A 25,711-nucleotide genomic window follows, 5' to 3' on the forward strand; every position below is an offset into this window, starting at 1 on the left:
TGGAACACTGACTGATCACCTGGTCAAACCCTCTACCTTCAAGAAACACAAATTCTATTTGAATACTTTTTTCTCTTCTTGAAAATCTCCATGGATAAACATTACATGACCTCAGTAAGAAGCGTTTCTCTGAGCATTTCACAAATCCATTCTCGTCTTTTAATCCATGTTCTATTTCTGCTTCTTAATCAGTCATGAACACGAGTAATCACTTTTAGTTCATAAAACTGAAAATAATAATTCACTCCTTAGCCTTCTTTCTTTAAAGCTTAAAATCCCTAATTTCCTTAATAATGTGCATTTCTTTAATCATGATCATCCTTTTCTGAATTTTCTCATTTCTCCCCATTTTTGGGCAAGCGTATGTTTTTATTTCTTTGCATGCTATTAAAATGGGACATAATTATCTTAACAAAGGCAAAATGCATAAAAATATATTAAGAGGATTACTCTCTAACCTATACATGTCACATGCCTTTCAATACAACCAAATATATTTCCTTTCTTCAATTATCACTTAAAGCCAGCTTGTAGTCGGCTATCACCCTCAAGGGGCTTCTATCTAGCTAATCACCTTCCCTTATTCTCACCACCCATTATCTGTTTCCGACATCACCATCATGGCATCTTAGTAACTTGCATTCGATGAAGAACCTCTCCCAAAGCATCTTCTGTTCAACAGTCAAATTACACTGTTTCAGCCAACTCAACACCAAAGTGCTAACATTTTTCAAAATGCCATTTTCAAAGTATTCATCTATTCGGTGAAAAATGACATGTGAATTGTGGCTAGCATGGCTAGACATCTAGTTCTCAGATAAAGTACATAATGTATTTCCATAATTTTGTTTACAGCATAAGCTTCAAGATTTTGAAACTCCTATTATCTAGTCATGAGTTTATTTATTGCCCTATTATAGCTAATTCAATTAATGAAGATATAATACAATATTAAATATTGAGTTTCCTTAAAGAAATAATAAAAGCATACCACTGAGAGCCTCCAAGACGATGTATGTAAGCAAGTACATGTACCAAAATAGTACATCTTTAGATAGAATGGAATGATCCAGTTTTTCTTCTATAGAGATGGCAACAGTAATATCAAGATCAGTGGACTACAGAAAGATTGCATTAGAAGGTTCTAGCAGTAGTAGCACTTATAACACAAGGGTTGAACAAAATTAATAGCTTTTAATTTATTATGTCAACAGTTATAATTAATGTGTATATTTTCAAACACTTCATGTAAATTCTTCTGATTTATAAAAAGTAATAATAGAAACACTAAGTTTGCTAGAAACTGGAAAAAGACTAGACATTTTCCTGATTAAAAAAAGAATGGGGGGAGGGGCAAGATGGCGGAAGAGTAAGATGCGGAGATCACCTTCCTTCCCACAGATACAGTAGAAACACATCTACACGTGGAACTGCTCCTACAGAACACCTACTGAACGCTGGCAGAAGACGTCAGACCTCCCAAAAGGCAAGAAAATCCCCACGTACTAGGGTAGGGCAAAAGAAAAAAGAAATAACAGAGACAAAAGAATAGGGACGGGACCTGCACCAGTGAGAGGGAGCCGTGAAGGAGGAAAGGTTTCCACACACTAGGAAGCCCCTTCGTGGGCAGAGACTGCGGGTGGCAGAGGGGGGAAGCTTCGGAGCCACGGAGGAGAGCGCAGCCACAGGGGTGCGGAGGGCAAAGCGGAGAGATTCCCGCACGGAGGATCGGTGCTGAGTAGCACTCACCAGCCCGAGAGGCTTGTCTGCTCAGCTGCTGGGGCGGGCGGGGCTGGGAGCTGAGGCTCGGGCTTCAGTGCTAGCCGGGAGGGAGTCTGGGAAAAAGCCTGCAGCTGCTGAAGAGGCAAGAGACTTTTTCTTGCCTCTTGTTTCGCGGTGCACAAGGAGAGGGGATTAAGAGCGCCGCCTTAACGAACTCCAGAGACGGGCGCGAGCCGCAGCTATCAGCGCGGATCCCACAGCAACAGGGGCGCAGAGGGAAAAACGGAGAGATTCCCGCACAGAGGCTTGGTGCCGAGCAGCACTCACCAGCCCGAGAGGCATGTCTGCTCACCCGCCGGGGCGGGCGGGGGCTGGGAGCTGAGGCTCGGGCTTCGGTCGGATCGCAGGGAGAGGACTGGGGCTGGTGGCGTGACACAGCCTGAGGGGGGCTAGTGCGCCACAGCTAGCCGGGAGGGAGCCCGAGAAAAAGTCTGCAGCCGCCGAAGAGGCAAGAGACTTTTTCTTGCCTCTTTGTTTCGCGGCACGCAAGGAGAGGGGATTCAGAGCGCCGCCTAAACAAACTCCAGAGACTGGCGCGAGTCGCGGCTATCAGCGCAGACCCCAGAGGCAGGTGCAAGCCGCGGTTATCAGCGCGGACCCAGAGACGGGCAGGAGACGCTAGGGCTGCTGCTGCCACCACCAAGAAGCCTGTGTGCGAGCACAGGTCACTCTCCACACCGCCCCTCCCGGGAGCCGGTGCAGCTCGCTGCTGCCGGGCTCCCGTGGTCTGGGGACAACTTCCCCGGGAGAACGCACGGCGCGCCTCAGGCTGCTGCAACATCACGCTGGCCTCTGCCGCTGCAGGCTCGCCCTGCCTCCTCCGTACCCCTCCCTCCCCCCGGCCTGAGTGAGCCAGAGCCCCCGAAGCAGCTGCTCCTTTAACCCCGTTCTGTCTGGGCGGGGAACAGACGCCCTCAGGCGACCTACATGCAGAGGCGGGTCCAAATCCAAAGCTGAACCCCGGGAGCTGTACGAACAAAGAAGAGAAAGGGAAGTCTCTCCCAGCAGCCTCAGAAGTAGCGGATTAAAGCTCCACAAACAACTTGATGTGCCTGCATCTGTTGAATACCTGAATAGACAACGAATCATCCCAAATTCAAGAGGTGGACTTTGGGAGCAGGATATATTAATTTTTCCCCTTTTCCTTTTTTTGTGAGTGGATATGTGTATGCTTCTCGGTGAGATTTTGTCTGTATAGCTTTGCTTTCACCATTAGTCCTAGGGTTAGGTCCATCCGTTTTTTTGTTTTTTTGTGTTTTTTTTGTTTTGTTTTCTTTCCTAATAAATGTTTTCTTAATAATTTTTTCCTTATTTTTTATTTTTAGAAATTAAAAACAATTTTTAATAAGTTTTTTCATATTTTTTATTTTAAAAAAATAAAAAATTTTTTTTCTTAATAAATTTTTTTCTTAATAATTTTTTTCTTATTTTTTATTATAAAAAATTAATAAATCTATCTTTAAAAATTAAAAAAAATTTTTTTCTGAATACATTTACTCTTAATAATTTTTTTTCTTATTTTTTATTATAATAGCTTCATTTTATTTTATTTTATCCTCTTTCTTTCTTTCTTTCTATTTTTTTCTCCCTTATACTCTGAGCTGTGTGGATGAAAGGCTCTTGGTGCTCCAGCCAGGCATCAGGGCTGTGCCTCTGAGGTGGGAGAGCCTACTTCAGGACACTGGTCCACAAGAGACCTCCCAGCTCCACGTAATACCAAACGGTGAAAATCTCTCAGAGATCTCCATCTCAACATCAAGACCCAGGTTCACTCAATGACCAGCAAGCTACAGTGCTGGACACCCTATGCCAAACAACTAGCAAGACAGGAACATAGCCCCATCCATTAGCAGAGAGGCTGCCTAAAATCATAATAAGGCCACAGACACCCCAAAACACACCACCAGACGTGGACGTGCCCACCAGAAAGACAAGATCCAGCCTCATCCACCAGAGCTCAGGCACTAGTCCCCTTCCCCAGGAAGCCTACACAACCCGCTGAACCAACCTTAGCCACTGGGGACAGATAACAAAAACAACGGGAACTACGAACCTGCAGCCTGTGAAAAGGAGACCCCAAACACAGTAAGATAAGCAAAATGAGAAGACAAAAAAACACACAGCAGGTGAAGGAGCAGGGTCAAAACACACCAGACCTAACAAATGAAGAGGAAATAGGCAATCTACCTGAAAAAGAATTCAGAATAATGATAGTAAAGATGATCCAAAATCTTGGAAATAGAATAGACAAAATGCAAGAAACATTTAACAAGGACGTAGAAGAACTAAAGAGGAACCAAGCAATGATGAAAAACACAATAAATGAAATTAAAAATACTCTAGACGGGATCAATAGCAGAATAACTGAGGCAGAAGAACGGATAAGTGACCTGGAAGATAAAATAGTGGAAATAACTACTGCAGAGCAGAATAAAGAAAAAAGAATGAAAAGAACTGAGGACAGTCTCAGAGACCTCTGGGACAACATTAAACGCACCAACATTCGAATTATAGGGGTCTCAGAAGAAGAAGAGAAAAAGAAAGGGACTGAGAAAATATTTGAAGAGATTATAGTTGAAAACTTCCCTAATATGGGAAAGGAAATAGTTAATCAAGTCCTGGAAGCACAGAGAGTCCCATACAGGATAAACCCAAGGAGAAACACGCCAAGACACATATTAATCAAACTATCAAAAATTAAATATAAAGAAAACATATTAACAGCAGCAAGGGAAAAACAACAAATAACACACAAGGGAATCCCCATAAGGTTAACAGCTGACCTTTCAGCAGAAACTCTGCAAGCCAGAAGGGAGTGGCAGGATATACTTAAAGTGATGAAGGAGAAAATCCTACAACCAAGGTTACTCTACCCAGCAAGGATCTCATTCAGATTTGATGGAGAAATTAAAACCTTTACAGACAAGCAAAAGCTGAGAGAGTTCAACAACACCAAACCAGCTTTACAACAAATGCTAAAGGAACTTCTCTAGGCGAGAAACACAAGAGAAGGAAAACACCTACAACAACAAACCCAAAACATTTAAGAAAACGGGAATAGGAACATACATATCAATAATTACCTTAAATGTAAATGGATTAAATGCTCCCACCAAAAGACACAGACTGGCTGAATGGATACAAAAACAAGACCCATATATATGCTGTCTACAAGAGACCCACTTCAGACCTAGAGACACATACAGACTGAAAGTGAGGGGATGGAAAAAGATATTCCATACAAATGGAAATCAAAGGAAAGCTGGAGTAGCAATTCTCATATCAGACAAAATAGACTTTAAAATAAAGACTATTACAAGAGACAAAGAAGGACATTATATAATGATCAAGGGATCGATCCAAGAGGAAGATATAACAATTGTAAATATTTATGCACCCAACATAGAAGCACCTCAATACATAAGGCAAATACTAACAGCCATAAAAGGGGAAATCGACAGTAACACAATCATAGTAGGGGACTTTAACACCCCACTTTCACCAATGGACAGATCATCCAAAATGAAAATAAATAAGGAAACACAAGCTTTAAATGATACATTAAACAAGATGGACTTCATTGATATTTATAGGACATTCCACCCAAAAACAACAGAATACACATTTTTCTCAAGTGCTCATGGAACATTCTCCAGGATAGATCATATCTTGGGTCACAAATCAAGCCTTGGTAAATTTAAGAAAATTGAAATCGTATCAAGTATCTTTTCCGACCACAACGCTATGAGACTAAATATCAATTACAGGAAAAGATCTGTAAAAAATACAAACACATGGAGGCTACACAATACACTACTTAATAACGAAGTGATCATTGAAGAAATCAAAGGGGAAATCAAAAAATACCTAGAAACAAATGACAATGGAGACACGACGACCCAAAACCTATGGGATGCAGCAAAAGCAGTTCTAAGAGGGAAGTTTATAGCAATACAAGCCTACCTCAAGAAACAGGAAACATCTCGAATAAACAACCTAACCTTGCACCTAAAGCAATTAGAGAAAGAAGAGCAAAAAAACCCCAAAGCTAGCAGAAGGAAAGAAATCATAAAGATCAGATCAGAAATAAATGAAAAAGAAATGAAGGAAACAATAGCAAAAATCAATGAAACTAAAAGCTGGTTCTTTGAGAAGATAAACAAAATTGACAAACCATTAGCCAGACTCATCAAGAGAAAAAGGGAGAAGACTCAAATCAATAGAATTAGAAATGAAAAAGGAGAAGTAACCACTGACACTGCAGAAATACAAACGATCATGAGAGATTACTACAAGCAACTCTATGCCAATAAAATGGACAACTTGGAATAAAAGGACAGATTCTTAGAAATGCACAACCTACCGAGACTGAACCAGGAAGAAATAGAAAATATGAACAGACCAATCACAAGCACTGAAATTGAAACTGTGATTAAAAATCTTCCAACAAACAAAAGCCCAGGACCAGATGGCTTCACTGGCAAATTCTATCAAACATTTAGAGAAGAGCTAACACCTATCCTTCTCAAACTCTTCCAAAATAGAGCAGAGGGAGGAACACTCCCCAACTCATTCTACGAGGTCACCATCACCCTGATACCAAAACCAGACAAAGATGTCACAAAGAAAGAAAACTACAGGCCAATATCACTGATGAACATAGATGCAAAAATCCTCAACAAAATACTAGCAAACAGAATCCAACAGCACATTAAAAGGATTATACACCATGATCAAGTGGGGTTTATTCCAGGAATGCAAGGATTCTTCAATATACGCAAATCAATCAACGTGATACATCATATTAACAAACTGAAGGAGAAAAACCATGTGATCATCTCAATAGATGCAGAGAAAGCTTTCGACAAAATACAACACCCATTTATGATAAAAGCCCTGCAGAAAGTAGGCATAGAGGGAACTTTCCTCAACATAATAAAGGCCATATATGACAAACCCACAGCCAACATTGTCCTCAATGGTGAAAAACTGAAACCATTTCCACTAAGATCAGGAACAAGACAAGGTTGCCCACTCTCACCACTATTATTCAACATAGTTTTGGAAGTGTTAGCCACAGCAATCAGAGAAGACAAAGAAATAAAAGGAATCCAAATCGGAAAAGAAGAAGTAAAGCTGTCACTGTTTGCAGATGACATGATACTATACATAGAGAATCCTAAAACTGCCACTAGAAAACTACTAGAGCTAATCAATGAATTTGGTAAAGTAGCAGGATACAAAATTAATGCACAGAAATCTCTTGCATTCCTATATACTAATGATGAAAAATCTGAAAGTGAAATTAAGAAAACACTCCCGTTTACCATTGCAACAAAAAGAATAAAATATCTAGGAATAAACCTACCTAAGGAGACAAAAGACCTGTATGCAGAAGATTATAGGACACTGATGAAAGAAATTAAAGAGGATACAAATAGATGGAGAGATATACCATGTTCCTGGATTGGAAGAATCAACATTGTGAAAATGACTCTACTACCCAAAGCAATCTACAGATTCAATGCAATCCCTATCAAACTACCACAGGCATTTTTCACAGAACTAGAACAAAAAATTTCACAATTTGTATGGAGACACAAAAGACCCCGAATAGCCAAAGCAATCTTGAGAACAAAAAATGGAGCTGGAGGAATCAGGCTCCCTGACTTCAGACTATATTACAAAGCTACAGTAATCAAGACAGTTTGGTACTGGCACAAAAACAGAAATATAGATCAATGGAACAAGATAGAAAGCCCAGAGATAAACCCACGCACATATGGTCACCTTATCTTTGATAAAGGAGGCAAGCATATACAGTGGAGAAAAGACAGTCTCTTCAATAAGTGGTGCTGGCAAAATTGGACAGGTACATGTAAAAGTATGAAACTAGAACACTCACTGACACCATACACAAAAATAAACTCAAAATGGATTAAAGACCTAAATGTTAAGCCAGACACTATCAAACTCTTAGAGGAAAACATAGGCAGAACACTCTATGACATACATCGCAGCAAGATCCTTTTTGACCCAGCTCCCAGAGAAATGGAAATAAGAACACAAATAAACAAATGGGACCTAATGAAACTTAAAAGCTTTTGCACAGCAAAGGGAACCATAAACAAGACCAAAAGACAACCCTCAGAATGGGAGAAAATATTTTCAAATGAAGCAACTGACAAAGGATTAATCTCCAAGATTTACAAGCAGCTCATGCAGCTCAATAACAAAAAAACAAACAACCCAATGCAAAAATGGGCAGAAGACCTAAACAGACATTTCTCCAAAGAAGATATACAGATGGCCAACAGACACATGAAAGAACGCTCAACATCCTTAATCATTAGAGAAATGCAAATCAAAACTACAATGAGGTATCATCTCACACCAGTCAGAATGGCCATCATCAAAAAATCTACAAACAATAAATGCTGGAGAGGGTGTGGAGAAAAGGGAACCCTCTTGCACTGTTGGTGGGAATGTAAATTGATATAGCCACTATGGAGAACAGTATGGAGGGTCCTTCAAAAACTAAAAATAGAACTACCATACGACCCAGCAATCCCACTCCTGGGCATATACCCTGAGAAAACCATAATTCAAAAAGAGTCATGTACCAAAATGTTCATTGCAGCTCTATTTACAATAGCCAGGACATGGAAGCAACCAAAGTGTCCATCATCGGATGAATGGATAAAGAAGATGTGGCACATATATACAATGGAATATTACTCAGCCATAAAAAGAAATGAAATGGAGGTATTTGTAATGAGGTGGATGGAGTTAGTCTGTCATACAGAGTGAAGTAAGTCAGAAAGAGAAAAACAAATACAGTATGCTAACACATATATATGGAATCTAAGGAAAAAAAAAAAAAGGTCATGAAGAACCTAGTGGCAAGACGGGAATAAAGACAAAGACCTACTAGAGAATGGACTTGAGGATATGGGGAGGGGGAGGGGTAAGATGTGACAGGGTGAGAGAGTGGCATAGACATATATACACTACCAAATGTAAAATAGATAGCTAGTGGGAAGCAGCCGCATAGCACAGGGAGATCAGCTCAGTGCTTTGTGACCACCTAGAGGGGTGGGATAGGGAGGGTGGGAGGGAGGGAGATGCAAGAGGGAAGAGATATGGGAACATATGTATATGTATAACTGATTCACTTTGTTTTAAAGCAGAAACTAACACACCATTGTAAAGCAATTATACTTCAATTAAAAAAAAAAAAAAAAGAATGACTCTGGCAAAAAAAGAAACATGAATTTGCCATTACTGACTTTAAATATCAGCCTAAAGGTCTAGATGTGTCTATAATTAGATTTTGTAGTAAGTTCCCTTTCATGAAACCTTTTTTACTTAAAAGGAATTAGGTCAGATTTTTACAAAGGCAGTAAGAGTGTCTGTGACAGATTTATTCAAATTCTCTTTTGTTCCATTAAAATATGCCCTTTTGCCTTCTTACAGCTAGTGCTGAATAACAGAGTGGCTAAGTTTCCTGACTATTATTGGCAATAAGTCATATCTACTGAGATTCAAAATGGAGACAAAATATACTTCATTCATTCACTCATTCATTCATTACTCAGGGCTTATGCTAGGTACTGGGGTGGGAGTTGGGGGTCAGAATTTAAAAGGCAAAAGTCCATGTTCCAGATTTTCAGACTGGTAGGGAGATAAGACATATACTCAAGTAACTATTAAGTGGTATCAGGAAAGAGAAAAAAAATACTATGGTAATTCAGAGAAGGTATGTGAACAAATCTAGTCCTTAACCCAGTGTATTTGTAAGTTAAAAATGCATCTTTGTAGAGCAGAAACTAACACAACAATGTAAAGCAATTATACTCCAATAAACATATTTTTAAAAATGCATCTTTCAGGAGTTTCTAAGTGACATTAATAAACAGACTTACATTCAAAAGCAGTAGAATTTATAAATTCAATTGTTAAGATGTCTACCTCAAACTCAACCTCTCAATTCTAGCCTTGATTTAATTTAGAATTCTGCTTTCCTTTCTGTCCAACATAATTATTTTTAAGGACAGAATGGGAAAACAGTCTTGACTGGGGTCAATTACATCAATTTTCTTTAAAGATTTAAAAAGATGCATAGTTTTCACAATAAATGCTGGAGAGGGTGTGGAGAAAAGGGAACCCTCTTGCACTGTTGGTGGGAATGTAAATTGATACAGCCACTATGGAGAACAGTATGGAGGTTCCTTCAAAAACTAAAAATAGAACTACCATACGACCCAGCAATCCCACCCCTGGGCATATACCCTGAGAAAACCATAATTCAAAAAGAGTCATGTACCAAAATGTTCATTGCAGCTCTATTTACAATAGCCAGGACATGGAAGCAACCAAAGTGTCCATCATCGGATGAATGGATAAAGAAGATGTGGCACATATGTACAACGGAATATTACTCAGCCATAAAAAGAAACAAAATTGAGTTATTTATAATGAGGTGGATGGACCTAGAGTCTGTCATACTCTACTTCATAGAGTGAAGTAAGTCAGAAAGAGAAAAACAAATACCATATGCTAACACATATATATGGAATCTAAAAAAAAAAAAGGTTCTGAAGAACCTAGGGGCAGGACGGGAATAAAGATGCAGATGTAGAGAATGGACTTGAGGACACGGGGAGGGGGAAGGGTAAGGTGGGACGAAGTGAGAGAGTGGCATGGACTTATATATACGACCAAATGTAAAACAGATAGCTAGTGGGAAGCAGCCGCATAGCACAGGGAGATCAGCTCAGTGCTTTGTGACCACCTAGAGAGGTGGGATAGGGAGGGTGGGAGGGAGACGCAAGAGGGAGGAGATACGGGGATACGTGTATATGTATAGCTGATTCACTTTGTTATAAAGCAGAAACTAACACACCATTGTAAAGCAATTATATTCCAATAAAGATGTTAAAAAAATAAAATAAAAAGATGCATAGTTTTCAAATATATATATATGTTTTCTGATTATAAAAGTAAAACAAATTCAGTGTTACAAATCCAGACAAAAAAGGAGGTAAAAAACTAAATCTCCTCCATCCAGAGATAAAACTGTTAATTTTATCAGGTTAAATAGCAAATACATGAAATTTAATGAACGTACTATCTTATAATGAATATTCTGCACTTAATTCAAGGGAGCAAATCTGTTCATCATGTACTCATGCCTATATTCTTGTGAAACCTAACAGATGCATACTTGACATACAGTATCAAAAAAAAAATTTGAGTGTAATGCTATGTACAAGAAGAGTTGTAAACTAAAACTGTTCCACCAGAATGTTGTACAGCTGCTAAAGTTGAAACTATACCAGAATAATAAAAAATTCTGGCTCAGGACACTCGCCAAAATTGCTCAAAACCCTAATGAAAGAATGTTAGTATGTTAAAAGTGCGAAGTATCCAAAGAAAGATTACTCTGGACAACTGGGATTTATAGGCAAAGCAATAAACACTGAAAAGAGGGAATCCCAGCAGGACGGTACAGAGCAGAGGTTTCCAAACCTTCCTTCTCAGCACCCTTTGTATCTCAGTAATTTTTTAGTGGTGCCTCGAGGCCAAAGGAAATAGCTAACAATTCTGTTAATTACCTGGTTAGGTCCAAACAACTTAATAAATATATATATGTCCTAATAATTTAGTGGCCATTAAAAAATACTCATATATTGAAAGAAATAGATTTTTACTTCATTCTTAAATAACCACAATTACTTACTAATGGGATGTGTACATCTGACAGGCACTATACAACTTCTCAAATCTTGTAATCAGAACGACACTGCCACCCTCATTTCCTGTTTCATACTTATTACTGTGCGGAATGATGTCCCCTCCTTCCCCCAAAAGATATTCATGTGTGAATTCCTGGAAACTGCGAATGTTTTCATACATGGCAAAAAGGATTAAGGCTGCAGATGGAATTAAGGTTGCTAATCAGCTGATTTTAAAATTGGGAGACTATACTGGATTACCTCGGTAGACCCAATGTAATCACAAGGATCCTTAAAAGTAGAAGAAGGAGGCAGAATATGAAGTTCAGAGGAAGAGGAGACCTTGGAAGGAAGGAACAATGCAATATGAGATGCAATATGAGAAGGACTTGACCTGCTGTTGCCAGCTTTACAGATGGATGAAGGGAGCCATAAGCCAAGGAATGTGGGCAGCCTCTAGAACTTAGAGAAGGCAAGGAAACAAATTCTTCCCTAGTATCTGCCCACATTTTGACTTTAGCCTCATGAGACTCGAGTTGGACTTCTAACTTACAGAAATATATGATAATAAATTGGTGTTTTTTTAAGCCACTATGTTTGTGGTAACTTATTAACAGCAGCCATAGAAAGACTAATATAGACCCCCAAATGATACTAATAACAATTAAAAACAACTGCAGCTATAAATGTTTCAGGTCAATTGGATGAGCTAATAATAAGTAAACTGCCTATATTATACTCCTTAGCTAGACTCACAAAGAAAAAAAGAGAGCGGACTCAAATAAATAAAGTCAGAGATGAAAGAGGTGTTACAACTGATACCACAGAAACACAAAGGACAAGAGACTACTATGATACAATTATATGCCAACAAAATAGACAACCTAGAAGAAATGTATAAATTCCTAGAAATATACAACCTACAAAGCCTGAATTGCGATGAAATAGAAAACTTGAACAGATCAGTTACTAGGAGGAGATTGGATCAGTAATCAAAAACCTCTCAACAAACAAAGGTCCATGACCAAAAGTCTTCACTGGTGAATTCTACCAAACTTTCAGAGGTGAACTAATACCAATCCTTTTCAAACTCTTCCAGAAAACAGAAGAGGGGGAAACTTCCAAATACATTTCACAAGGCCAGCATTACCCTGATACCAAAACCAGATAAGGATGCCACAAAAAAAGAAAATTACAGGCCAATATCCCTGATGAATACAGATGCAAAAATCCTTAACAAAATCGCAAACCAAATTCAACAATACATTAGAAGGATCATACACCATGATCAAGTGAGATTTATTCCAGGGACGCAAGGCTGGTTCAACATCTGCAAATCAGTCAATGTGATACACCACATTAACAAAATGAAGGGATAAAAATCATGTGATCATCCCAACAGACAGAGAAAAAGCATTTGACAAAATTCAACACCCATTTATGATAAAAATGCTCAACACAGCAGGTATAAAGGGAATGTATCTCAACATAATAAAGGCCATATATGACAAGATCACAGTTAACATCATACTCAATGGTAAAACGCTGAAAGCTTTTCCTCTAAGATCAGGAACAAGACAAGGATAACCACTCTCCCCACTTTTATTCAACGTGGTATTCGGAAGTCCTAGTCACAGCAATTGGGCAAGAAAAAAAAAAAGGCATCTAAACTGGGAAGGAAGAAGCAAAACTGACACTATTTGCAGATGACATATTATATACAGAAAATCCTAAAGACTCCATCAAAAAACTGTTGGAACTAATAAATTCAGTAAAACTGTAGGCTACAAAATCAACAGAAAAATCTTGCATTTCTCTACACTAGTAATGAACTATCTGAAAGAGAAATGAAGAAAAAAAATCCCATTTACAATTATATCAAAATAATAAAATACCTAGGAATAAAATTAACCAAGGAGGTGAAAGATCTGTATATTGAAAACTTAAAGACATTAATTAAAGAAACTGAAGAAGACACAAATAAATGGAAAGATATTCTGTGCTCATAGATTGGAAGAATTACTATTGTTAAAATGTCCATACTACCCAAAGCGATCTACAGATTCAAAGCAATCCCTATCAAAATTCCAATGGCATTTTTCACAGAAATAGAACAAACAATCCCAAAATTTGTGTGGAACCACAAAAGACCCTGGATAGCTAAAGCAACCTTGAGAAAGAAGAACAAAGCCGGAGGCATCACACGCCCTGATTTCAAACAATATTACAAAGCTATAGTAATTAACATAGTATAGTACTGGCATAAAAACTGAGACATAGATCAATGGAACAGAACAGAGAGCCCAGAAATAAACCTACACACTTATGGTCAATTAATTTACAACAAAAAAGCCAGGACTATGCAATGGGGAAAGGACAGCCTCTTCAATAAATGATATTAGGAAAACTGGACAACCACATGCAAAAGAATGAACTTGGACCACTATCTTATACTGTATGCAAAAATTAACACAAAATTGATCAGAGACTTGAATGTAAGACCTGAAACCATAAAACTCCTAGAATAAAATATAGGCAGTAAGTTCCTTGACATAGGTCTTGGCAATAATTTTTTGAACCTGACACCAAAAATGAAAGAACAAAAGTGAAAATGAACAACTGGGACTACATCAAACTAAAGAGCTTCTGCACGGCAAAGGAAACCATCAACAAATGAAAACGCAACCTACTGAATGGGAGAAAATTGCAAACCATATATCTGATAAGGGGTTAATATCCAAAATATACAAAGAATTCATACAATTCAGTACCAAAAAGCAAACAATGCAATTAAAAAATGGGCAGAAGATCTGAATACTCATTTTTCCAAAGAAGACATACAGATGTCCAACAGACAAATAAAAGAAGTTCAATATCATTAATCATCAGGGAAACACAAATCAAAATCACAACGAGATACTACCTCACACCTGTCAGAATGGCTATTATCAATAAGACAAGAAATAACAAGTGTTGGCAAGTATGTGGAGAAAAGGGAACCCTCCTACACTGTTGGTGGGAATGTAAATTGATACAGCCACTATGGAAAACAGTATGGAGGTTCCTCAAAAAACTAAAAATAGAACTACCATATGATCCAGCAATTCCATTTCCTATCTGAAGGAATTGAAATCACTATCTCAAAAAGGTATCTACACACCCCCCTTGTTCACTGCAGCATTATTTACAATAGCTAAGATATGGAAACAACCTAAGTGTCCATCAATGGATGAATGGATAAAGAAATTGTGGAATATATATGCAATAGAATATTACTCAGCCATAAAGAATGAAATCTTGCTATTTGTGACATGTTTAGATCTTGAGGATATTATGCTAAGTGAAGTAAGACAGAGAAAGACAAATATTGTATGATCTCTCTTATATATGGAATCAAAAACAAACAAACAAAAAAACCCAACAAGCCAAGCTCACAGAAACAGAGAACAAACTGGTGGTTGCAAGAGGTGGGGGGTGGTGGGAGAAATGGTGAACTGTTTGGTTTTTGTTTTTGTTTTTAGTTTAAATAAATTGAATAAAAAAAATTTTTAAAGGCTAAATATAAAATAAACCTACAGGTGCTCATTCAAAGAATTTTACTGGTGTGTACTTGAAACATCATAGCTTTTTGCCTTTGTTCATTTTCCTTCCTGTTTAACAATCATGTAACGGCTATAAAGAAGATAAAAAATACTTGTATTATGCTCTGATATGATTTTTAAAAGAATATAAGCTTTTCCATGCTATATAAGCTTAGGCTAAAGATTATACATTTCCATATGCAAAATCCAATGGAAATGTTTTTAGTTATTTCTTGAGCTCTTTTTAGATAGGATGATGGTCTGATGGCTAGACAAGAGAGACCTTTTTGTATATTTAACAATTACTTATGGAAAAAGTCCTACTGTCAGTGTGTATATACTTCTATAAACTGAAACTATTTATTCAAAGTTCAAAACAAGTCTGTGCTCACCTGTGGTTAAAGGCAGGTGTGTGATGCTGTTCAAACAGGTCAGGGTGAACCACGTGGATGATAGTGTAGCCCCAGAAAACAGGAGGAGAAGAATTAGTTTCAGCATACCCCTGATAAAATCTGCAAACCTGAAAAGAAACAATGTTCTATGAATGCTAGCTGGATTTTTAAAATACCATTTACATCAATGGCACATTTTCATTAAACAATAATTTCTTGAAAAAATTTCAATGCTTTTAAAAGCAAGTTTTTTGATTTTTTTAAACTGATACATTTTATGTGTTTGTGTGTGTGTGATAAATGTTGCTTTGTGATAAATGCGTTCTTTTTTCTCTTACAAAACACATAAAATGTGATCTCTGTTCTGGATCTGTAAGTTACAGGATGGATTCTGAGTTTTTAATTGCCACTTTACTTTCTTTATATATTTTTCTGTAATTTCCAAACATCCTATAATGAGCACATATTGTCCTAGTTTTAGAAAATAGGCTAACTTGTTGATGTAAGCTTGCAAAGATGGCTCTCCCAAAATTCAAACTCACCTAGAGAACAAATACAAATGGTTACGCCAGAGCCTTTGGGGTCCTATACGGTCTGGTCTCTGCCTCCACTTTCCCTTTGCCTTATTATTCTCCAGCTGCACAGCCCTGTTTCTGTTTCTCTTACATGCTAAGGTTGTTTCCCACAGCAACGGTAGCTTTTGCACCTGTCCTGGAATGCTGGTACCCCCAGATCGTCATATGACTTACTCCTGCTTATTCTTCAGGTCATTTGGGTCTCAGTTCAGGAAGGCTCTCCATGCTTGTGGAGGAAGCCCTCCCCATCCCAACTCCACACTCTATTTTCTCCATAGCATTTAACTCTATTGGAATTTCTCTTGTTTTTGCATTTATTGTTTGTCTTCCCTATCAGACTATAAGCTTTGTAACAGCAAAAACATAGCTCTAGAATAGTGAATTTATTCTAAAATTTGTGTATAATATTTTCCAGCATTTTAAGTTCTCAAAAATCCTGCTTTGTCTTGAATTAACATGAAACTCCTGGTTGAGATGCTTATCATTTAGTCATGACCAAAAAGTTATCCATTTGCCAACTGTTTTTCCTCATCTACTGATGAACCGTTGATTATATAAGCACAGTCCTCTTGCTGTGCCTGTACACAGCTTACTCTGTCCTTCAGAATTGTTCCTATTGTAGAAAAACTGATGCCATCCCAAATATAACATTTACCATGTTTTCTCTGTTTTTTAAATTGATTTTAATTTCTACTGTAATTATATGACTGGCAATACTATCTTTCATTTTGCACTTATTTGATGTGATGTGGTTAATCATGTTTGTAAAGTGTAATCTAGACTAAAACGACTTCCTATGAGAGCTGATGCCATCTTTTGGTGGGAAAAATGGATGCACCTTTGCCTAGTGACTTTGGTTAGTTCTCTACTATGAAAATTCACAAACAGAAAATTCTTACGTACTCTGAAAAAGGTTCCACAGCTTGATGGAAATGCCCCTCAAGAAAATCCAAATGCTTTGTTATAATTCCATGCTCACCACTTTTCTGATTTATATTTTGCTATGCTGCATAAACTTACTTGTCAGATGGGCAGATGGCCAGGTATGAGAGAATAAAACAGTTTTCTGGTACAATCAGAACTGAGTGAAGTTGAACAGTGAGTAAATTTTCCAGGGCCTGATCCTACAAGAATAAACTGACTACTCTGGTCTACCAATTTTAGATACCTAGTCCTTTCAAATGGGCTAATACCATCAAAGTGTACTGTTAGGACCAAAGTATTACATTTAGTAGTAACCTTTAGTAATATAATCACAAAAAAAACCACCCAAAGCAGGAGATTCTGTTCTAGGGATCCCAAAAAGGCTGTTTTCAATATAATCTAAAAATTGATTTTAGGCTTAGGAGACACCTACAATTGATTTTGGATCCCAGAGTAAGGGCAGTACTTTTTAGAACTTCCATTTCAACAATTTAAAAACAGAAATGTCCTCATTCTAACTTTTCCATATAGTTAAAATTAAGGGTTTGTAGAACAAAATAAAGAGAAAGGAGCATATGAGATGTCATTTCTGATACATAATATGTCCCTCTTTGACCTATGTGGTGCTCAGAAAAGGATTTGGTAAATGATGACTCGCTATCATTGGCTTGGAGATTTAATTAGAAAAATTAGATATGATTCTTATCAAATGTGATAGGTCAATGTATTCTAGTATCAGTGTAGTGATTTCCTACAAATAGCTATGCTCCTATTCTTCTTTAGCTTTTTGATTTTATCCTCATATTTTCCTAACTTATAAAAACCTCAGATAAAGTGATTTAGAAATTACAGTGACAATTTATTCTTTCATTAGCCCAGAAACACTAGGCAAACTGTAAGGTTTAGATATAATATTATCCTGTGTCAATTGTGTTTAAATATTTAGATAGCAAGGTGCTTCACGTATCTTATTTGATCTCCCCAAATATGTAATTAGATTCTTCCATTCCTGCTAAAATTGACTGTCTAATTTTGTTTTTGATTAAACAGGGTAAAATGACTTGGAAATTGAATGAACATTATCTCACTGGAAACACCAAGAGTAGTTTTATAGGTAGTTACCTATATGAGTGACATTTTCATTCTTTCCTTTTTTTAGAATAAATGAGGCTTTTTCCTTCTTCTGTCTCTTTCTAAAAATGTGTTGTCATAATGGTTAAGATCAGAGGGAGTTTGATGAAACTCTAAGTCTTTACGGACATTTTTCATCAAAATGTGGTAACTATAGCGTCATACCTGCCAAAAATGACCAGAAATAAATATCTGCTAATCAGGATACTGACTTTTCATGGAAAGTTCTAGAGATGCTCTTATGAATGATTCTTTTCAATTCTTTTCTAATCTCAATAACTATCAATTTGCCTTTATTACTGTATACTCTTTCCTTGGGTCCCATTTGTAGATGTTGTTCTCTAATAATATGGAGAAAGTCAGCTTAATTACACTGGAAATACATCTCTAGTCTCCAAAAACATTTTAGGATGGACTACTCCTGTGAAGGTTTCTTGTAGAAGCAAATTCTACCTACTGCATGTGAATTTTCTTATAGCCTGAACAAGTGCCCTTATCTGACTTTTGCCTGTTTTACTTTTCCTTCAATTTTAATGTTTACCTAGGGGAGTGGAGTCTCCCATTGGGCTTTTTTTGGTTCTGCCCACTCACATGTTTAACGTAAAATATTCTCACCTTGCCATAGCTATTCCAACAACACAGCCTCCAACTATGGACCAAAATCCAATCCAGCCAGCATCTACCTGTTAAGAAAGTGGCAGACACATTTAATACAAGATTATCATATTGAAGTTTAGAAGGCATGGAAAAAAAATCCTCTATTATCAGTATGTTAATAGCTAAATGGCAGCAAACCTAGGAAACACTATTTAAGAAAATGAATCAAATGAAAGGATTCATGTGTGACTAATTAATACAAACTTATCTAAATAAATACATCATTGATTAACTTTTTATTGGAATATTTAAATCAACAAAATAATCAATGTCGCAAACAGATATTTTTCAAATGTGTTCTACATGCCAGGTGTTGTACCAAGAACTCTTAAGAAAACAGGCAAAGGAGAAAAGATGGTCACTGACCTAAAAAGCTTAAATACAGCCAAGATACAGGAAACTACTAGGCAATAATTAAGTGCTAAAGTGTCTGGCACAAGTAAAAATGTATTAAGAGAAACACAGAAGAGTAGGGGAAAGAGAGGGTTGGGGGGCGGGGAGAGAGTATGGGTGGAGCACCTGGTGAGACTAGACAGAGAAAGAATTTGAGCTGGATTTCAAATGGATAGCTCGCTCCACTCTTGAAGAAAACATTTCCAGCCCTGCCATTTACTAGCTTTGTGACTTTGGGCAAATTATGTCGTCTTACCTATAAAATGGACTAAATGAGAGAATCTACATATAGAACTTAGATCAGCAGTCGACATACAGGGAAGTGCTCAATAAAGGTTAGAGCTGTTATTGTTACTTGATGATGTTTCTCCATCATCTAATGTCTTGTCTCTTTCCTACCTTCATGGACAAACTTATTCAGAGCAATCTACAAATGCTGCCTGTATTTCCTAATCACTCATGTATCTTTAACTCTTTTTTTTTTTTTATTCAAACAGAAAGTCACAAAAATTAAAATCATCCTCATCAGTTCACTCAGTCCCATGTAATTAATTTTTTTTTCATCTTGATCTTTTGTTAGCACTTTTATGAATTCATCAGTTTTCCGTTAGAGCTCTGAAAATGCTTATTCATTCAGTTCAGCAGTACAGTCAGTTACCAGAAACCTGTACTTGTCAGAGTCTTTTTCTTTAACTCTTACTATGACTTGGCTTCTATCTCAACTACACCCCAAGTCTCAGTTTCCTCATTAGTAGAATGGGGATAGTAAGGATTTTTCTGAGAATTAAATAAGTTAATAAATGCAAAGTGCTCAAGACCTGTTAGCTGTCAATACCTGACATTCCGTGTGTCCCTAACAATATCGGGAGATTTTGTCTCCTCTTTCCTCTTCCCCCGGCCATCACACTTGCTTATTATCTAATTTCTTACTTCTGGACTCCTGTAATAGCAATATTTTTGCCCACTATTGCCAGAATAATTATTCCAATCATTCCACTTCCCTGCTCAGAAACAGTTACTGGCTTTCCTTGTAGTTATAGGGCAAAGTCCAAACTTGACCTGGCACTTGAGAGCTGCCCAAACTAAATTCTACCTTTTATTATTTTTCTACTCACATTTTTCATTACAGCTGTGATAGAGCTTGTCAGCTGTCCACCAAGATATGTTATATCTTGTTCTACCAGGGCACTTAGCTAGATTACATGTCCTAGCCCCTATTCAGATACATGTGACCACATGACTAAGTTCTCATTAATGGAAGGGGAAAAAGTGAGGTGTGCTACCTCTAGGCTAGAACCTGGAAGACAGCTCTATACCCCCTCCATGCTTTCTTTCCTTTCTGCCAGCTGGAATCTGTATGGTCATCCCACTTCACCCATGCATATAATGACAAGGTCCTAGGAGACAGAAGACCTGCAAAGTGGAAGCAACCTAGGTCTTAAATCAGTGTGAGGAAACGAGCAGTCCCAACTGTGAACAACTGTCCTAGATTATTATGCAAACTGTCCTAGATTGCTATGTGAATGAGAAACGAATTTCTTCATAAGTCTCAGAATTTTGGGATTCTTAGTCTACTCTATGTAATACAATAACTTTATACAAATCTTCTTGCTCTACCAGTGTCTGGCTGCAGAAGCAAAGATAAATGCTCTCTGGAGAAAGATAACACCAGAAACTTAAATTATCTCTACATTTTTTTCATACTACTGGCATGAAGGGCAAGAGAATTCTCTGTTCTTCAGAATGCCCCTCTCCTTACATTTAGCATCAATTAATACTATGGATTAAGGTCCATTAATACTATGAGGCCCCCACAAACATTCTCATCTATCCCCTAGGTCAGTGGGGTCCTGCATCAGGTGAAGAACCACTGTGTATCTGACTGTACTAGCCCTGGTCCTTTCAGGCCATTTTGTGCTTTTCTCCTTCCCCTGTTCATGACATTTGCTTTAGTTAATAACATTCTACCCAATAATTAATTAAAGTTTTTCTTTGCTTGAATTTAATTAATTAATTGGTGGGGGCAGCACCTTCATTTGTCCACCAACCCAGAAGCTCTGCTTTTAATTTTAAATTCCATTTTATTTAATACCTGGTAGGATTCACGGTCTCTGTATCTCTCAGAGTTTGTACAAAGAGACGTACTTGGAAGGGCTTCTCAGGGTTTATAACATGAATCATAAGATGTGCAAAATCAGCATCATCTAAATGGGTGCTACACTTTCCTTCTTGAAACTGAGCATGCTTGGAATACCTGCTATCCAGAAAAATAGGTTAAGAAACTAAAAGAAGGCTTTCTTCTTATAGTAAAGGTACACTAGGTAATTTGGATTAATATTCTCGTTGAAAAAGCAGAAAATCTGGGGTGGAAAATCTATCTGAAGGTGGCAGAGAGCCAAGAAGGTAATCCAGAATTCTGGAACCATGATATAGGCTGAGAAGGAAGCCCAGAGGAGCAAGCCTGATATGTGGGGACACTTTTCCTTAGGGGTATGTCTGCTGATTTCAGAAAAGGTAGCTAAGGGGCTAAAAAGTTACTGACAGCCTCGTGGATCTAGGAAGAAAAAAATATGAGTTCGAGGCCTGCTCTAAGGTGGTTGGCCTTGTAGAAAACCCCAGACTTTAGCTGGGAACTCTGAGAGTTACATCTAAGAGCAGTGTAAATTAGAAATGGAACTGTGGAAGGAAGGAAGGGAGGGAGGGAGGGAGGGAGGAAGGGAGGAAGGAAGGAAGGGAGAGAGGAAGGAAGGAAGGGAGGAAGGAAGGAAGAAATGGAATTGTATTCTGAGGGACTAAAACCCAGCTTTAAATGATCTCAATTCTTGAAACTAGATTAAGTATCCCTAGACTCCTAAGAAAAAACATAAGTTCTTTCTGGAGGAAAAGAACATCATTTGAAGCTTACGTTATCTCTACAACTTTTAATATACTATGTTGAGCACTCAGTCAAAAATAACTGAACACATAAGGAAATAAGAAAACATGAATGAATATCACAAATATAAAGAGACACACAGGGATCCAGATAAAGCGGTTAGGAGATACAGACTTTAAATAACTATTTTTAATAGTTCAAAAAAATAAAATACAAGATCAAGCATTTCCACAGAAATCTGGAAACTATGAAAAAGCATCAAATAAAAATTTTATAACTTAAGAATATAATAATTGAAATTAATAACTCATAGATGAGTTTAACAGCATATTAGATAGAGCTGAAAACTGAAATAGTGAGTTGGAAGAGAGGCTAGGTAAAATATCCAGTTTGAAGTACAGAAAGGCAGAAGGATAGAAAATTCAGAACAGAGAGTAAGAGACATAGGACAGACAGTGTGAAAGTATAACATATACGGTTAGAGTTACTGAAGGAGAGAGAAATAGAGAAAACGGAGCATGAGCTTCGAAGGGATATTGGCTAAGAATTTTCTGAAATGGATGACCAAAAATGGGGTCAACAAATTTGAAAATACTGAAATCATAGTATATCCTTATGACCACATTTATGCAATTTAGTTAGGAATTTAAAAAAAAAGAACTAGAGGATCTTCCACAGTTTGTAGGTTAAGAAATGTCCTTCTAAATAACTCTGGAAACTAGAAAATATCTTAAATTCAATAATAATGAAAATCCAGAATGCATGGAATGCAGCTAAATCTGTGTTTAAAAGGACATAAATAGCCTTAAAATGTATGTACTAGGGAAGAAAAGCTAAAAATCAAGGATGTAAGCATTCATATTAAAAAGTTAGAAAAATGAAAGCAAAGTGACTTCACTCAAGAAAACAGAATAGAAAAAAATTAAGATAAAATCAAAAATTGATGAAATAAAAAATAAGCATTCATTAAAGAGCTACTGGTGAAATTATTCAAGGAAAAAATGAGAAAGAAGATACAGAAAATCAATATCTGGAATGATACAATGACTTACCTTGGAGACCTAATAAAATCATACAATGAAGAACTTATTACCATAAATTTGAAAACTGAGATGGAATGGACAAATTCTAGAAAGGTATAATTTCTTAAACTGACACAATAATAAGTAGAAAATTTGAATAATTTTATAGCTATTAAAGAAATTGAATTCATATCACAAAGAAAACTAGATGGCTTCATCAGTGAATTCTACCAAATATTTAGGGAAAAACAAAAGCCCCAAACCACTAAACTTACATAAACTCTTCCAATAATAGAAAAAGAGGAAACACTTTAGAAGTTGCTTTCTGAGACTAGCAAAATCTTGACACTAAAATTGAAATGGCAGTAAAGATGCTCAATATCACTAATTATTAGAGAAATGCAAATCAAAACTACAATGAGGTATCACCTCATACCGGTCAGAATGGCCATTATCAAAAAATCTAGAAACAATAAATGCTGGAAAGGGTGTGGTGAAAAGGGAAACCTCCTGTACTGTTTGTGGGAATGTAAATTGATACAGCCACTATGGAGAACAGTATGGAGGTTCCTTAAAAAACTAAAAATAGAACTACCATATGACCCAGCAATCCCACTACTGGGCATATATCCAGAGAAAACCATAATTCAAAAAGAGTCATGTACCACAATGTTCATTGCAGCTCTATTTACAATAGCCAGGACGTGGAAGCAACCTAAGTGTCCATCAACAGATGAATGGACAAAGAAGATGTGGCACATATATACAATGGAAAATTACTCAGCCATAAAAAGAAACAAAATTGAGTTATTTGTAGTGAGGTGGATGGACCTATAGTCTGGCATACAGAGTGAAGTAAGTCAGAAACAGAAAAACAAACACCGTATGCTAACACATATATATGGAGTCTAAAAAAAAAAAGGTACTGATGAACCTAGTGGCAGGGCAGGAATAAAGATGTAGACATAGAGAATGGACTTGAGGACACGGGGAGGGAGAGGGGGAGGGGGAGGGGGAGGGGGAAGCTGGGGCGAAGTGAGAGTAGCATCGACATATATACACTACCGGATGTAAAATAGATAGCTAGTGGGAAGGAGCAGCATGGCACAGGGAGATCAGCTCGGTGCTTTGCAATGACCTAGAGAGGTGGGATAGGGAGGGTGGGAGGGAGGCTCAAGAGGGAGGGGATATGGGGATATATGTACGTATATGGCTGATTCACTTTGTTGTACAACAGAAACTAACACAGTATTGTGAAGCAATTATACTCCAATAAAGATTTAAAAAAAAATTGAAATGGCAGGACAAGATAAAAAAAAATTATAATCTCATTCATGAACCTAACTGCAAAAAATCCTAAACAAAATGTAAGCAAACTGAATTCAGTGATATATAAAAAGTATAATAAATCTCTGACAAAATGCATTTAGTACAGGAATGCAAGGTAGTTTAACATTTTATAATCAACAAATGTAATTCACCAAATTAGCAGTTTAAAAGAGAAAAACATATGATCATCTCAATGTTGAATTTTATTAAATGTATTTTTCTGCATCTATTTGTCATTAGTTACAACCGATGTGAGATGTATGCAGAGAGGCCAAAGTATCTATGGATAAATAAATAAGTGAGTTTAATAAGGTTGCTGGATATAAGACAGCTGTATTTCAATCACTTTCAAAAACCAAGTATACTTCCTACATGCCAACCAACAGAAAATAAGATTTTTAAAGTTACCAATTACAATAGCTTCAGAAAGCATCAAATACCTGGGAATAAATCTAACAAATAAATAGAGGGTGTTTTTGCAGAAAAGAGATTTAGAGAGACATTAGGACCTAAGTAAATGAAGAGAGATATAATCATAATGATTTGGAAGACTCACTATTACAAAAAAAAGTTAATTCTTGAACTGATCTATACATTCATAAAATTCTAATCAAAATCCCAATAAGGGGAGTATTTATTCTACTAAACACCAAAACTTGTTCTAACACTAGAATACTTAAGACAATTTGGTGTTGGCACAGAGATAGACAAATAGACTAGATGAGAAAAATAATTTAGAAACATCCATGCACATAAGGGCACTTCATTATGACAAAGATGACACTAGAGAGCAATGGGGAAAGAACAATCTTTCCAAAAATTCATATTAGGTTAATAGAGAACTATGTGGGAACAAAGAAACTTAACCCCTACCTTATAACAAGCACAAAATTCAATTCTAGGTTTAAATGTGACAGGAATAACAATAAAGTTTCTAGAACAGCACTGTTCAATAGAACTTCCTGTGATGATGGAAATGTTCTATGTCAACACTGTCCGACATGGTACCCATAAGTTGCAAGTGGCTACTGAGCACCTGAACAGTGGCCAATGCCAATGAGGAAGTGACTTTTTAATTTTAATTTCCTTTCAACTAATTTAAACTTCAAATTAAATAGCCACATGTGACTAGTGGCTACTGTACTGGATAACAGAGTTCTGCAAGATAACATAGGGGAATATATTTATGAACTTGGAGCAAGAAAAGATTTCTCTCACTCTCTCTTTTGCATTATATTCTCTGTCTGCTAAATCCAATATCTAGACTATCTCTAAATTGGTTTCTATTGACTACTTTTTTTTGTTTTGTTTTC

At 37.0% G+C, this 25,711-nt stretch overlaps 1 protein-coding gene across 1 annotated transcript in view; it reads right to left on the reverse strand.

Moving 5' to 3' along the window:
- Positions 1-25,711, reverse strand: part of SLC49A4 (solute carrier family 49 member 4) — a 94,537-nt gene that overhangs the window by 19,999 nt on the left and 48,827 nt on the right. The window contains exons 6-7 of the mRNA XM_059920985.1: positions 18,738-18,805; positions 15,493-15,620 (exon numbers count right to left, since the gene is read on the reverse strand). Coding sequence (XP_059776968.1) covers positions 15,493-15,620; positions 18,738-18,805 — 196 coding nt within the window. The remainder of the gene's footprint in view (positions 1-15,492; positions 15,621-18,737; positions 18,806-25,711) is intronic.

This window comes from Balaenoptera ricei, chromosome 4 (assembly GCF_028023285.1).
Source record: "Balaenoptera ricei isolate mBalRic1 chromosome 4, mBalRic1.hap2, whole genome shotgun sequence".
Taxonomy (NCBI): Eukaryota; Metazoa; Chordata; class Mammalia; order Artiodactyla; family Balaenopteridae; genus Balaenoptera; species Balaenoptera ricei.